The following is a 16,229-nucleotide window of genomic DNA, read 5'->3' as shown; positions in this document are numbered from 1 at the left end:
TGAGAATCAAAACGTCCGGTAAGGCCATGAACAAGGTAGGACTTTTGAGATCCTCATTACCCTTTTAAGGACGACCGAGTATTTGGGAACGCATGTTTGAGTAATTGTAATATTTTTTATTTGATTAAGTGATTTCAAAAAATGTTAAATGCTCTATTTAATTTTTAAGTTGTTTAACAGTTTTTGCTTTAAACAATAATTTAAATAATTTTTCCAAAATGTAATAAATTACTTAAAGACATACACGACGGTAAACAAGCAAGCCTATCACTGAAGATAGAAAAACCATTCCGAGATACAGAACATTCACATTATCGGGAAACGTTTAGGCATTACTACTTTGCAAGATTTGCATATCCCAGTCGGGATACAATGTGTTCACCTTAATCTACCCTTTGCCTTAAAGGACGAAAGGTCTTGTACCTTAAAGGAACACGGCCCTTCAAGATATTCTGATTGGCCCATTATGCTCCTCATTGGCATTCAGGGCGACAAACTTTGACCCGAATAGTTTAATTACAAATGGCTTCCGTTTCACCTTCTGTTCGATTTGACGCCAAATTATGGTTAGTCTGGTTTTGTAATTCATACGGTTTGACCTCAATAATTGCCTATTGATGTGAAAATACTAATTAGTCATTGCTATTGGGTTGTCCGGAAAATAATGCAGGATTTTGGTATTAAACAAAAAAAAAGAAACTAGTTACTTTAAAGCAATGTTCTTTAATCAAAATAATTTCCCNTCGCTTTGACATTATAAGGATGACTGAATTATTTCCAAGTAGCGGAATGCTACAGAGGTAAACAAACAATATCATTTGGAAGAGGATTAATAAGTGTTGACATTAATACAAATGAGTAATCCTGTAAACGTAAACAGAATATTTTATATAGATTTTTTTTAATGAAAACTTAAAATCCTGCATTATTTTCCGGACTACCCGATAATACAATTTCTCGTTGTCAGGAATTCTAGAGATACACTAATATCCATTATAATATTACCTCTGTAGTTATGGAATAATTTAAAAAAATGGACATTCTTAAACAATTACCTGACGAAATTGCACTGCCCCTGAAAAAGGACCAACCACCTGGTTTTTCCACGAAAAAATGGCCTAATTTGGAAATGCATATTTTCTCAGCATTTTTAGTTACGACTGCGCTTATATTCATTTTTTCGAAAATTTTACGCTGAATTAGATGGCTTTTTTAAATGTTTTCCTAGCTTCATTCATTCACCAGTAAATTGAAAAATTCCCCCAAAACGAACCCCCTAGGTAGTAATATAACGAACATTAAATCCATAGTCATTGTACCTGAACTAACAACAAATTAAAAATGTAATTCAAAAGCATGGTACCTGATGCCTATATGATATAGATATAAAAGTAAGATGGCTCATCTTCATTCAAGGCTGAAAGGTAAAAAAGTACAAAATCATCCAAACGTATAAAATACGTACATAAGTGTATGTACTCCAAATTTTATTTACCAAAGACGTTATCTATTTTTCAATGTTTTGTGAACCTACAGGCCTTTCCAAAAGATATATACAGCTGTATCCTCATACTGATCCAAACAGAATTTATTAATTTATTGAAACAAACTCTTATCAGAATAAAAAAACAAATATTCACATTAATTTTATTTTATAAAACTTTGTTGATGTTTTTTATAAATAAATTAAGCCTTATATTTATTTATAAAAAAAAAATATTATGGAGTTCCACAGCAAGAACGGTGCCCCACTCAACAACATCTTTATAAAACTTTATTATATATTTTTTTTAAATTATATGAATGTGTTCCAATCTTCTAATGGTCCTCCTTTATTTACTGACATAGATAATGAAATAAAAATTTTTTTTTTGCAAAAGTACTTCTGAAAGTCGAAATAGTAAGTGGGGGCAACATTGGACAGGAGGGCCAGCTGTATATATATCCCCGTCTTTAAAAAACGGAGGGCATAACTCTTCTCGACATGTCCCACAAGGTTAGTAGAATAATTGAATTCTAATCTTGCAAATTCATCCCAACCAACGCAGGTTATGTGCTTTCAGGTTCTAAAATAAAAATAAAATAAAAATAATTTAATTTTTGTTAGTAAAGAGCTATTACAGATGACGTTAATATTTATAACACTTTATTGCTAGGATATTTAAATTATATTGCCCAAACTTTTTTCAAATCTTAAAGTATATGTTTCACTAAGTATACAGTAATTATTTTTTTCTAAATTATTTCTGCGTATGTACACATAATAATAACAACTAGGTAATATACTCTCTCTCACACACTCACACATACATACACGCACACATTCTCTATCTCTCTCACTGTCTCACTTACTCTGTCCTCTATCTCACTCTTTCTCTCTCTCTCTCTCCCTCTCACTCTCTCTCTCTCTCTCTCTTTCTGTCTGTCCCTCTCTCCCCCTCACTCTCATTCAAGCTCTCTCTCTCTCACACTCTCTCTCTCTCTCTCTCTCTCTCTCTCTCTCTCTTTCTGTCTGTCCCTCTCTCCCCCTCACTCTCACTCAAGCTCTCTCTCTCACTCTCTCTCCCTCTCTCTCTCTCTTTCTGTNCACACACACACACACACACACACACACACACACACACACACACACACACACTTTCTCCCTCACTATCTCAGTCACTCTGTTCTCTCTCATCCAATATATCACTCTCTCTCTCTCTCCCTCTCTCTCACGCTCTCTCTCTCCTCTCTCTCTCTCTCTTTCTCATAGACATTCATAATTAATAAAATATCACTAATAAAATTGTTCCATTACTTAGTTTGGGCTTATGAAGAAAATTTGCCATTTTATTTTTTCAGAAAACCAAACTAAAAAGACTACATTTCAGAATCATGTTTTAAATGTGGTTGTTTTGTTCAGTTCAACGTTTTCAAATAGATTATCTTATTGAAAGTTTGTCTGTGTTTTTAGATAAGTATATTTATGGCGCACATGGGACTTTTTGGATGGGTGGCCGGCACGTTTCACGCACTGGGTAAGCTCAAAGCTGGTTTAAAAATTTCTTTTTTAAAAAGTATTATGAAAACGAAGCAAAATAGACGTGAAAGCATTTAATTGCTTTATGGGTCGACGGGTTTTACTTCCTCATGCCCAACTAACTTTTCCCTTATGACGTTTTTTTCGAAATAGCAATGACCATTTTCACTGTTTGTACAATTTCAGTGTAATATTACATTAATTATCGTCCGCATGAAAATTAATATTTATTATACGATTTTGACGAAACAAATATAATACGTACTGGCGTTTTTAGTCAGTTAAATCACAAATCCAAAATAACTTGTCAGTTTGATATTTAAAAAAACTGTATTAACTCTATGTTATTTTACTTGAACATTGGAAAATAACTCTCTAACAGCCTTTTACATCGTTCTTTTGATTATTGGAATAAACGTCGAATCCAAACTTAATTGAGCTTCAAAATGACACATTTTTTGCTTCGTACATTTCTCTATTTAATATGGCAGAGTACAGCTTAATTTTTTTTGTTGTATTTAAGATTTAGTGTGAAAATGTTGAACTTAAAAAAATTAGTAATTTTGCATAGTATATCATCAAGCAAAACAAGAATTTAAAACACGAAATAAACTATACATTTAATTTTGATTATTGGAATAAACGTCGAATCCAAACTTAATTGAGCTTGAAAATGACACATTTTTTGCTTCGTACATTTGTCTATTTAATATTGCAGAGTACAGCTTAATTTTTTTTGTTGTATTTAAGGTTTAGTGTGAAATATTGAACTTATAAAAACTAGTAATTTTGCATTGTATATCATTAAGGAAAACAAGGATTTAATATACGAAATAAACTATATATTTAATTATTAGTTTTGTATAATAAATTGGTCTTTTTGTTAAATATAATGTTTTAGGAAAGCAAGAATCGAATTTCAATTCATTGCCTGAGGAGTTCCAATCGCCGTATTTCTACGATCAGTTCCCCAACTACTACTATGGGTTGCCGACTACGGATTTTGACTATTTTAATACTTACGGTTACGGATTTGGAGGATACCCTGGCTATCATCCCCTGTCTTTTGGCAATTTCGACCAGTTCGGCCAAGGCTTCGGACAATATCCGTTTTACGGCCAAAACCGCCAAGTAAGCAGCGGGGGATTCAACACGGCCAACGCATTTCGATATGCTTCTAATTTCGTCAAACGGTACATTTTAAAATATATGTAGACTGATTTTAACATTAACAAAAGTATCACTTGTTAACATAAATCCGACTGATATGTTTTGGCTTTTAATTGTTCACTTTTAAGCCGAGCGCATGTTGCTGTTTTGTTTTTGTTTTTTAAATAAACCTGTAGTGTTATTTCTGCCTTTGAAAACTGCATCCCACTTCCCTGTTTCCTGCACGTCATATTATAAACTTGTAGTTTAGAGCTATTCACTTAGAAAATAATTTGCCTGGTATTCAAAACACTTTGTTTTTTAATTTATTACACAAAAATTTTTTTTAAAGTATCTAAAATATACTGTTTCAATCTTTAATTATTTTAAATTTGTTTTATGAATTAAAAGTAATACAAATTACCGAGAAATTAATGTATATATATTCACTAGTTTTCCGGTTAGTGGCCCTCTCGGCCAATTAATATCTTTCAATTAATTAAGGTTTTTAGTTGAGATAAAAAAGGCAGTGTCACGAGCGGGATTCGAACCCACGACCTTCGGCTAGGTACTCGAATAAAAGGAGGAAAATTCAAAAGGTGGGATTGAGTGACCGAGTGGATGGAAGTCGCGATAACTCAAATGGTAGAGTAGCGGCGTATCTAGCCGAAAGTCGTGCGTTCGAATCCCGCTCGTGACACTGCCTTTTTTATCTAAACTAAAAACATTAATTAATTGATATATATGTATAAAACATTTAAAAGATGTGCAGGGTCATAGTTCTATGACATAGAAAAACCAAGCATGTTTCAGAAAAATACATAAGTACATAAGTAACGGACAATTTCTTTTTGTGTGTGATCAGTTTTGTTTTTTGCCAAAATTTAAAAACCTATCTCCTAGGCGGAGTACTATACAACCCCTATTTCTGATCTATTCTATGCCATTTATTCTTCTGTCATCCAATTATTTTCGTTTTTCATCCCTGACGAACAACCCTGTATGATTCATTGAGTCGAAAGCCAAATATGAATCTAAGTGAAAATTATTGGCTCAAGTACAAATGAAGATGATTGTAAGGAATGGATTAAAAAAATTTAAAATAAATCTAAGTATCAATGTATATACTCATGTTTTTGTGATGGTAACGGAATCAAACCATATTCAATGCTATTTGGTGTGTATGTTTATGTGTATGTGTTCAATTAAACAAATTGTGCTAGAATTATGTAAGTTCGTCAGAGATGTTTTAATTTTTACCATTTGATTCGATTATGATTGGATTTTTAAGTACAAAAATAACGAGAAATTTTCAACCAAAAAATTGAGTCAATACGGAAAACCTAAACGAGAATTATTGGTGAGAAAGTTTATTAATTCCCACGAATCTATCCACCATAGATTACTATTTTATATTAATCTATTGTATCTGAAAAAATTAAAAATATTTTCTTGATTAGATATTAATATGTCTACTTGTCATCTTAATATGTCCACTTTAAATGATTTCGTTTAATGTAATCTATCCTTCGTTTCAATTTTTAGAAAACTAAAATCTAATCAATTTAAAACTTGTGTTTTAATTGTTAGAAGCAAAGTTCTTGTTTATGTTTTTTGTGTCAAAATTACTCTCTATTATCGTTTGAACATGCGTTAAGTAATGATAATCAGTATATTTTCAATTATTCAAACATATATGCAAAGTTTTATATGCGAATGGTGTTATGTGCGTGAAAGTGAAAGAGAAAACATGACATAGAGAGAAGAAGTATAAAAATAGGATGATCAGAAAATTTGTAACTTATGAATAAATTTATGTTCTTAACTGTAGTGTTGCTGTCCCAAAAATCATCAAAACAAATTAAAAAACGCAAGCATTTTAGTATATCCAACGCATATTTTTATTGTGATATTTCGCTGTCTGGTCTGAGTAGTGATGAATATTACCATTCGTTACAGATCAATTTGGTCTACCAAATTCCAGTGGGATTACCATTAATGACTACATTGTTTATTTTTACTTAAGAAATAATTCTGTATTTATAGGGACCCAATGGCCAATGGGTTAGGCGTCCGAATTTTAATATTTTTGCGGTTCTGGGTTCGAATCCCGGTAAAGCGCTTGGAATTTTGAGATTTATTAATAAAAAATATTGTCACGTGATTGTGGCTTCTTGTCCATCGTTATGATATAAATTAATATAGTAAATAATAAAAAGATTTTAAAAAAGATATGCGGTTTTTACATTGAAACTTTACAAAAATGTAGTAATACTAAGTAGTATAATATATATATATATATATATATATATATATATATATACACACCTAAATACTTTGTACCTAACATTATATATATATATATATATATAAAATGTTAGGTACAAAGTATTTAGGTATACATATGCATATGTTGTACCTAACATTGTAAATTTACAAATAATAATATAATAATAGGAATTTCCAAAATAATAACAATGACTTTTTCTAAGATTACTTGTGATTAAAATGGTCTATTAGAAAGCTACTAACAAACTCGAATTAGATCAAGTTTTCGGTGTTTCTGAAACATTTTTGTTTCGTTGCAAATATAAAATATTTTTATAGGGTAATTCTTTAAAAAGACTTCATGTTTTTTTTCATTTACTCTAAAATAAACACACAAATAAATATTGTAATATTTAATAGGCGTTTTATATGAGTCTCGTTTTCCTTTCCTTCCGCTTTGTCCGTATCATTGTGCAACCCGCGGAACAGACGGTCATTTAGAAACAGAACGAAAAATATGGAAAGTAAAAGGAAACTCGTCAGTGTAACATACAATAATATGATGTCATAGGGGCGTTCCGTGTTTCCTGAAGACCAGGCTGAAGAAGCAAAGGCTGAGGTTACCCTCGTTCGCAGTCTGTTACCTGGTTAAATCGCTGAAATGATTCCAGGCACGAGGCATATAATTGGCCTGGGGCGATTTACAGAACTGTACAACTCGATCAGCCCTGGTGAAAGACGGAAAATGACAATGAGGAAGTGAAAAACTCTTTCGTTACGGTTTTCCTCGTTGGACAACTAAACAACAATTATATCTATTGAGACAACTATTTATTTATTTAAACATTTATATAATTATTAGGTCTATTGATATTTATTTTTCTGTATTTATTAATATAGTGTTGATATTGTAGAAAAGAAATGAAAGAAATATATTTATTTTTTGCTATTGTCTTATTATTTTGGCTACAAATACGTAAATTGGAACGCATCCATGCAAGGCTGGTCTGGTTGATAGTATTCTTTATTAATTTAAGTATAAAAAACGAAGATCAAAAACTTTACTTTCGCAATACAAAAAAAGTTGCGTTTTTTTTAAAATAAATTCTTATTTATGTTGAACCGGCACACTGGCACTACTGGGTCTGTCTTCACTCGCGGGTTTTTGTTTGAGTGAAGACAGACCCAGTAGTGCCCGTGTGCCGGTTCAACATGAGTTCGCCAACTCGCAGACCAACCCCATCATCTACTATAAATTCTTATTTGTTTAGTTTCTACAGAATGGAAAACTTCTTGAGACAAAAATAACAAAACACCCAGGAGTTTTCTATAGAATTTAGTTGGCGGAATGAGACGACCATTAAAAACGATTTACATTTAGTCTAGTCATTTCTTCTTTTGTAGTTTTAGAAGTATAATTAAGACCTAACAAAAAGACAAAGGAGAAGATAATATAAAGGCACTTTCAATTAATTAATCTTTATGTAAGTTATTGGTTGAAATAATATACATTATATATATAATGGATTTAATAAGTAAAACGAAGTATATCTTCACTAAAGTTCTCTGTGGCCATTTCATTTGTGGCCGAGAATCGAATCCTGATTGCCCAACATTTGAAAAATGGCAAAAAGGAGGGAAAATTCGAAAGGTAGGTTGAGAACGGAAATTGGTGTCCGAGTGGATCGAAGTCACGGAGGCTCAAGTGGTAGAGCAGCGGCGTATTTAGCCGTGAAGGTCGTGGGTTCGAATCCCGCTCGTGACACTGACATTTTTATCTCAACCAATACCTTATATAAAGATTAATTAATTGAAAGAAGTTATTTTGTAAATCGGACCACGAAATATAATGGATTTAGTACTATACACTTTTATTTGGTGATACTTATAAAAAATTGAAATTATTATTATTGTTATGTACATCTCAAACTTTCGTTACAATAAGTTAATTTCATAATTCATATTCTACATTCCAGTACTTGATAATTAAACATTATGGGAGAAGCCACCTACTTACACACACACAACACTGAAGCACATCTCTAGGCCATTGCCTTTTCAGCCTACCTGGAGGGTAGAAATTATGAATGATGGAGTGAGTATGGAGTTCAATCCTTTTTTAAAAAAGATGGTTCCTACTACATTAAACTGTTTCGCAACAATCCGGATTTCGAGTCCTTTAGCTCATCGTCAGATTGATGGGTTTCTACAAACACGTCTCTCGACATGAATTGCAAAAGTGAACCCGCTGATACCCCGCTAGACTATGAGCTAAAGGGCTCGAAATTCGTGGAGGATTTCCTGGTTAGGTTATAGTGAAAAGTTGTTAGACGAGGGGTTTGGGAATACAGAAAGGGTATTGTGGAATTTCTGATACGAGTTCTTACGAGGACGTGACCGAATGAAATATGGAGGTCAGTGTGAATGATATTATTGGAGACGTAGAAAGGTACATTAAGGATTTTGGATTGGACAGACTGGATACGGGATGAATTGGAATGTTTGGTTGACCTCAAAACAACCATTCCGTAGGTCATAACAGACGAATGAAGTTTTGCAAACGGTTCGTGTCTAATCGTTTCTGGTGAGTGTGTGGGTTCCATGTCAGTCTTCTGAGCACGTTTGTTTTTGTTCACTTTGATTCTTCATTTGTGGTAGCGGTCTTTTAAATAGGGTATGATGACTTTGCACGTAGGAGCTTACAACGGATGGGTTGGAGTGACAAGAGAAGATAGCCGTGTCGCTGGCATATATGGAGATGATTGTGTTTGGGAAAATATGAATGTCTACAGTGCAAAATGTAAAGAGGACAAAGGCAAGAATTCTTCCTTGAGGGACTCCAGATTTTACCATAGTATAAAAGGAAAGGGATGTTCCCTGACAGACCCGGCTATGTCAGTTTGTCATGCAGGATGGGAGAATAAGCTAAAAGTAAAAATAAAACTGGTATTAATCTTGAGTTTCTACAGTAAAACCGGGTGCCATACCCGGCCGAAAGCATGGGCTAGGTCCAGGAAAAACACCCGAGCAGTATTGTTTTCGCTCAAGAGAAACGGCAATAGTGTCTACCACACAATGCATCTATTGTATAGTGGAGTGAAGTGAGCGGAACGCTAACTGATGAGACGGTAAGGTTTTCGCGTCCTGAAAAATAAGTATCAATTTTCAACGAGGAGTATTTCAAGCATTTTTGCTACAACGGAATGGAGTCTGATGAGACGGTAAGAACTAAAAAGTTGGACTGGTTCGTTAGGTTTCGGGATTATTACAGCAATTTTCACTGAATCGAAAAGCAAGTTTGTCCTAAGAAACATTCCTGCATCAAACTAGTAAATGCAATAAGCTCAGAACTCTTTTACAGTTGGTGATCCAAAACTCTATAATGCCCTTTAATCCACTTGGAAATGACAGTCTAGGTAGTTTGATTGACAAAAAAAAAGGAAAAAGTGATTAAAGATACAAAAATATATTTCCGCCCAAGCAAGAAACCGTATTTTGAGTTTCGCATCTTCTAACGACATTTAAAAAAGTCGATTGATTTAAAGTTTATCAAAGGTTTGTATAATCAATTTTTTTCCCAAACCTTAATTTCCTGACAGTTTTTACGAAGTACATAAAATACTATTATTTCTTGTATATTTAAATGTTTCTCAGGTTTTGTGAAAATGTCCTCAAGCCATGAAAAGCTCTAGAAGTTAATACCATAAATACTATAAACAATATAAATAGTTAAAAAAAACAGTTTGCCATTGTCGTTTAAGTTTAATTTAAATTAAACCAATTACTAAATTATATATATATGCATTAAACAAACTATTATGCTAATTGAAACTAATATAAAATACAACTAGAAGATGTAGTGATTATAACGATCAAACTCCGAAAATAGTAGCCAGATTCAATTTTTTTTAAAATCAGCAGAAATGAAAGTTATGGGATTTTTGTGTCCTAAAGATGATTAATGTTTGGGTAATCTCTGTCATCGGTCGGTAAGCTCTAATTTTTTCTGAGATTACTCTAGGAGGTTTGCAGGCTGATAAACGTGAAATTTAGGCGCTAACGATCGTTTTGTTCTATCCATCTTCATTGAGTTGATGTGTCAGACGGGTTTCAGAAATTTCGCCATCTTCAAAGTTATGATTTTTTATTTCACTAGTTACACCATTTTTATAAGCTTGTCCAACTTTGGGACAACTAGCAATTAGTTACAACATTAAAAAGCTTTTAATTGATCATAATGAATGTTATGGAGAGGATCGACCAGTTTTTTTCAATTTTGAAGAGGATCAGGTTTATGGTCTTGAATGAAGTTACAAACTTATGCAAACAATTCGCCGAGCTTTCGCGACACATAGTCACATCATCAGGGCCTGTATTGATCAAACTTCGATACATTAAACTTTGGAATTACAATTTTTTTACATACATTTATTTATTCAAGTTTACTTACACTGCTGCTGAATTATATGTTACATCTTTGAGAAAGACAACTATGTCTAACCATTTCACGGAACATTTGGACATTATGTGCTTTTTGATTAGATTCTACAAAAACAAAGATAAAGAAAACATGAAGTAAGTTTATCTCGTATTGTGACGAACAAAGGAAAAAACATGAGGGCCATGTTTTAAGGTGTTTTTTTCCTCTCTCCTTTTACTTTCGATCGTATTTATGGTTTTTTTAATGTTATTGGACTAGTTCTTTTGGAATAAAGTTGATTAGGTGAAATTTAAATTAAACAGTTTGTCTCCGTCGAGGTCCCTCTGTCTACGAGCAATAGTAAATTGTTGAACTTCATTCAAGGCTATAAACCTGATCCCTTAACATTGAAAAAATCATATGGTGTCACATCATAATATATCATATTATAATAGAATATATTTTTAATTGTATGTACGATACAATATATACAATAATTTTATGTAGAATGTAGGGAAAGTGACTTTTCACTATGGCTTCCTAATATTTACAACTAATCATTTTTTTATACAAACAGGTATTAGAAGTTTCATAATAATTTGTGGGGAAAAATTTATGTTAAAAAAACCACATGCAGACGGATGAAGTCTATATATAGAATTAAATAAATGCATATAAAAGTGGAGATGAGTAGTAAATAAATAAATAATGAAATATATAAATAAATGCACAAATATTCTTATGACTATGAATTTTATAACTATGGCTGGTTTATAAATGTTTTTGTGTTTGATCTTTATGCTTTCAATTAGATGTTGTCAATTGTTGGATATGCACCAACGGATCTGCAAATGGGGTTTGGGAAGACTTACTGACCTCAGCGTATAATTTCCTCCTCTACCCATTTCATGTTAATTTGTTCCTATAGGTCTGTAAATTTGTAACATCTGGGGAATGCAGTGGCCATCCGCGGAAATTTATTTTGGATTACCTGCAATTATTGAGATTTGTTTTATATGTAAAATCCCATGCTGGGCAGATGGCAACATTGGCTTAATAATCACTTTGTAAATTAGTAGTTTATTGTATAGTTATTTATAAATTTGTTTTTTGTATTTATACTCATGCCAGACTCTTTTCTGAGCAATGAGAAACGTGTTCGCATAACCGGTTTCCGTTTCCTACCAAATTACTTGTGTGAGCACCAAAATTTGGTGGTATCCCTAGGTACCTCACAGGTTTTAACTACTTAAACAACTAGTTGTTGATAAGTTAAATTTCAGCTTGTATCAAAATTTAATTCTTTCCATCCTAACAGCTGAAAGTTGTGTATTATGCATATTGTATAACCTGTATATGTAATAAATGAGCGTCCACAGAGACGCGTAAGAATTTCGTCAAAATAAATTACGTGCGAAAAAAATCAGCAACTCAATTAACACAGAAACAATTGACCCATTTATATTTAACATCAGTTCTCACGAAACAGTACAAAGAAAAGTACTATCCATTCCCATGGTTAAATGCAGACTGTGCTTAAACTGGATAGCTGAATTTAATTGGTTGAGTTGCGAACAGGATTTGGTGAAATTGCCCTTTTCAGTAAGCAATCCTTGGCAAAGGATTACTTTATAATCTTACCACTCTGGCTAACATCTCCTTTGGGTAAAGTCCGCCCTTAGACGGTAATGGAAACATTTCTCCGTGATTGCAAGCAAACTGTACTGTAAGTTGTATGGGAACAAAGTTTTGGCGTCCAATACTAATCCGTTAAAAACTTAAACATGGCGTTTAGAATTCCTTTCAAAAGGAGCAATTGAGTATTTTAACCGTTTAACTTGTCAAACTATTCTCTTCTGATGAAAGAAGTACTTATCTTACAAATCCTACTAATTTTCAACCGTAATTTATCTCATATCAAAACACTTTATGTCTGAAATATTAAACAAAGATTACTTTAAAAATATTTGTCACAGAACAATGCCGGAAACATTTTGAAATGTTTTATTATCAGATCTTGTTAAATATCTTCGCAAATGTCAAAAAGTTGAATTTTTGAATTTTTTTAAATTAAAATAGATCTCACAATAAGAAAAATAATAAGAAAAAGCTTATGACTGGCATTTGATGGAACTACATATGTAATTTATATTTAATGATTCTTCTAGTGTTTGCTAGAATTTGTAGCATTTAAAAAAAATCCAGCTTTGATCAGGAATTAAACAATGGTTTGTAACATGTAACAACTGAGTATTGAGACATCTCAAGAAACCAACAAAAATTTCTTAACTGTTATATTTTATATGTTCAGTTCTGATGTACGTACGGAGGCCAGATTTGTGCGAGTCTGAATCTTATTTGTGTAAATAATCAGTTAAAACTTGATTTATCTGATAAATTGTTTGCTATGATCATGATAGCGCCCTGAATTTTTCCGTTGATATTTAAAAAAATTTGTCGTCTAAATAACGACCAATGATTGTTGGTCATCCAATAATTATATTTGAATATGTCAATAAGAACAAAACGTTTGTAATTCCTTTCATTTTTACAAGGAAACAATCTCAAATAAGTAAAATTGCTTTCCATACTTGTTCTCATTGCATTGATTGTTTTTTTACTTATTTGAATTTACTAATAAAATAAAATATTTGGGAGTGGTTTTTGATTCTAACTTAACGTTTAAATTTATTGATTTGATTATTTTAGAATCCGTAATTTTTTTTTTATAAATTTCGAGTCTTTAGAAATTTGATGTCTATTAATCAATTGAAATGAGTTTAGTTTGTACACTGGCACACTATATTTTAGTTTATGAAATTAATGATTGTAATGCAATAACAAACTCATTTCTTAAACCACTTAAGGTAACCCAGAATGCATCCATTAAAATCGAAGTAACGAAAATTACAAATTTAGCTCTAAACTTTTGTGTTCCGAATTTTAGATTATGGATTTAAATCGGATTTTTATTAATTTTTTGTGTTGTAAACATAAAATCATACCTTTGATATCACCTTCATTACATTTGATAACATGAAGTAGTTTTCCAATTAATTTTCTTTATCTAAAGTTAATAATAATAATAAAACGTTATTTGCAAGAATGTACATTACATATAAATATACAACAAAAAATAAATTGGTACATCCCTGCCCGCTTGAAAAACAAAGCTTGTACTAGAGAACAGGAGTTTTTGGACATCCTCAGAGCAATAAACAAAATATATCTTTACAAAAGTATAATAGAAAACAAACAACTAAACAAACATAATACAGAATAAACGTGTAGTATAATAAACAGCCAAAGTATATTTTTGCTTTAAAATATCTTAAACACAATTTAAAATGTATGAAGTTATAAATTTTTGATCTTCTTTGTAGGTTTTGAAATTTTGAATAGTGTTCCTCTCTTTATAATGAATTGTATCTTGGGTTATATGCACTATGATGATGTAACCAGTTACAAGATTATTTTTATATATACAAACATGAACATTTAAGAACGATTTGATATAGATTCATAACTTTAAATCCACTGTATAATTTTTTCGTATTATATTTATCCGGTTTACGAAAAAAATTTTAAGAAGGGAATAGTTACATCCAAAGTTTTAGTGTAGCATTTATTAGCACCTCCGCTGGAACCAATACCATAGGTTATTATGGATTGTGAAAGAGAAAAATATATTGCCCATAAGCGTACAGTTTTCATAAAGTTGTGTAAAATTCTAAATTTTTACAAGAGCTTTCTCAGATGAGGAACCGAAGTATCATTATGTAAATTAAATCTCAATTTTGAGTCCAATGTCATACCAAGATATCTAACTCTATAAGCAAGAGGGATAGGCAAGCAAGAACACGTTATCATCACAAGTATGGAAAGCAAATTATTAGTATTTATTTTCTTTTTTAATGAAAAGTGTAATACACTAAATTTTTTTGAATTTGAAATTAGAAAGTTTACATATTACGATTTATTATTATTTTTCATTAAAGTTGCCCTTATATTTTTATACAATCGTAAAACAAGAATTAATTATTATTTTACCAATTAATTTCTGAAATGTAAAAATTTAATGTTTACAAAGATTGTCTTTATATGAAAATATATATCTCGGATTGGGATAATATAATTTCTAAAACTTTACACTAGTTTTATTTTTTTTTTTTTTNCTTAGCCTTGTAGAGGTATGGCGGTGTACACGATTTAGGCAAGTTCGCCAGATCGTCGCGGACGAGTACGGCCGGAAAGGTCCAGGGGGGTGTCGGGCGGTTCCCCACCCGAAGCACCGTCCCCAGCGCCAATCCGGCCCTCCCTAAGGACTCACCGAAGCGGATCCCGAGGGGTCGCGTCCGCGAGCGAAGCCTGTCGTAAACTACTCTGTATGGGCAGTGGAGAATTTTCATAGCGAGGGGGTGCTCCGGACTTTACACTAGTTGTTATTTCATTTGTGTATTAGACAATTTTATTATTGTTATACTTCGTTAAAAATTTTGTATAATTTATTTTCGTGACTGAACAATTTATTCTCGTAATGACAGCGGGTTGAATAAAAGGAATTATTTTACTATGCATATTTGTGTTTGTAATGGTCCGAACTCATCTAAAAATTTCTATCGATCCCTGGAGTCGTTTTAAAGTTATCTGCTTTTTTGTGATTTTAGAAAGAAAATCGGAAGGGGAAACTTTTGATGACAATAAATTATTTTTTGATTTTCCAAAGTCTGATTTCTTTTTGTTTTTAATTTTCCTATATCGCTCGGTCACTGTTTCAAAATTTTATTTGGCAGCAAGCGTGAATATATATCTAAGGTATCGTAGATATTGAAATACATAATTTATATACGAGCGACTTAGCTAAGTAGGCTAAAATAGAAAGAGAAGAAACAAGGTTGATATTGCGTGTTTTGCAGGATGCATTTTGATATTTGGGAGATATCGAAAAATATATTTTTCTTTTCACGTATTGACCACATTTATTGGTACATGCGGCTTATTACATTAAATACATGTAATTGACCACATTTAAAGAAATAAGAACTGGTGATTCAAGAATACAACTTCTTTTTGAGTTTTGATGATTTTGTTCTTATTTTCCTTACTTATAATCCCATAAAATGTAAACATCTCTGATATATCTTGAAAGAATAAAGATTCTTTGCAACGGTTTGTTTATTAACGTTGAATTGCAATTTGAATGACTATCGGTGAGAAAAAATTTGTATAGTCCCTGGCAAATCCAGACTAAAAATGTATATGTTTGATTACGATGAAAGTTCGTTATTATTGGTTTACCAAGGTGGTAAAAACTAACCCAATTTCTTTTTAAAAAACAAATGTTATTGGTCTACTTTAATCGATTTGTATACA

The 16,229-nt window shown here is 31.9% G+C and overlaps 1 protein-coding gene across 1 annotated transcript; it reads left to right on the top strand.

The window, feature by feature from the left end:
- Positions 1-1,979: 1,979 nt before the first annotated feature.
- On the top strand, positions 1,980-7,244 carry LOC106661047. The gene is made up of 4 exons (XM_014384148.2): positions 1,980-1,996; positions 2,954-3,017; positions 3,921-4,212; positions 7,008-7,244. The coding sequence occupies exons 1-4, from the start codon at positions 1,985-1,987 to the stop codon at positions 7,099-7,101; spliced, it is 462 nt and encodes a 153-aa protein (XP_014239634.2). The 5' UTR covers positions 1,980-1,984; the 3' UTR covers positions 7,102-7,244.
- Positions 7,245-16,229: the final 8,985 nt, after the last annotated feature.

The sequence above is a fragment of the Cimex lectularius genome, unplaced genomic scaffold, assembly GCF_000648675.2.
Source record: "Cimex lectularius strain Harlan isolate CLEC.00 unplaced genomic scaffold, Clec_2.1 scaffold75, whole genome shotgun sequence".
NCBI lineage: Eukaryota > Metazoa > Arthropoda > Insecta > Hemiptera > Cimicidae > Cimex > Cimex lectularius.
Note: the sequence above shows the minus strand (reverse complement) of the source record. Positions and strands in the feature narration are given on the sequence as shown.

Coding starts and splice junctions, on each gene's coding strand:
- LOC106661047 (XM_014384148.2), top strand. Junction 3,018..3,920: donor CGGCACGTTTCACGCACTGG/GTAAGCTCAAAG, acceptor ATAATGTTTTAG/GAAAGCAAGAATCGAATTTC. Junction 4,213..7,007: donor GCTTCTAATTTCGTCAAACG/GTACATTTTAAA, acceptor ATGATGTCATAG/GGGCGTTCCGTGTTTCCTGA.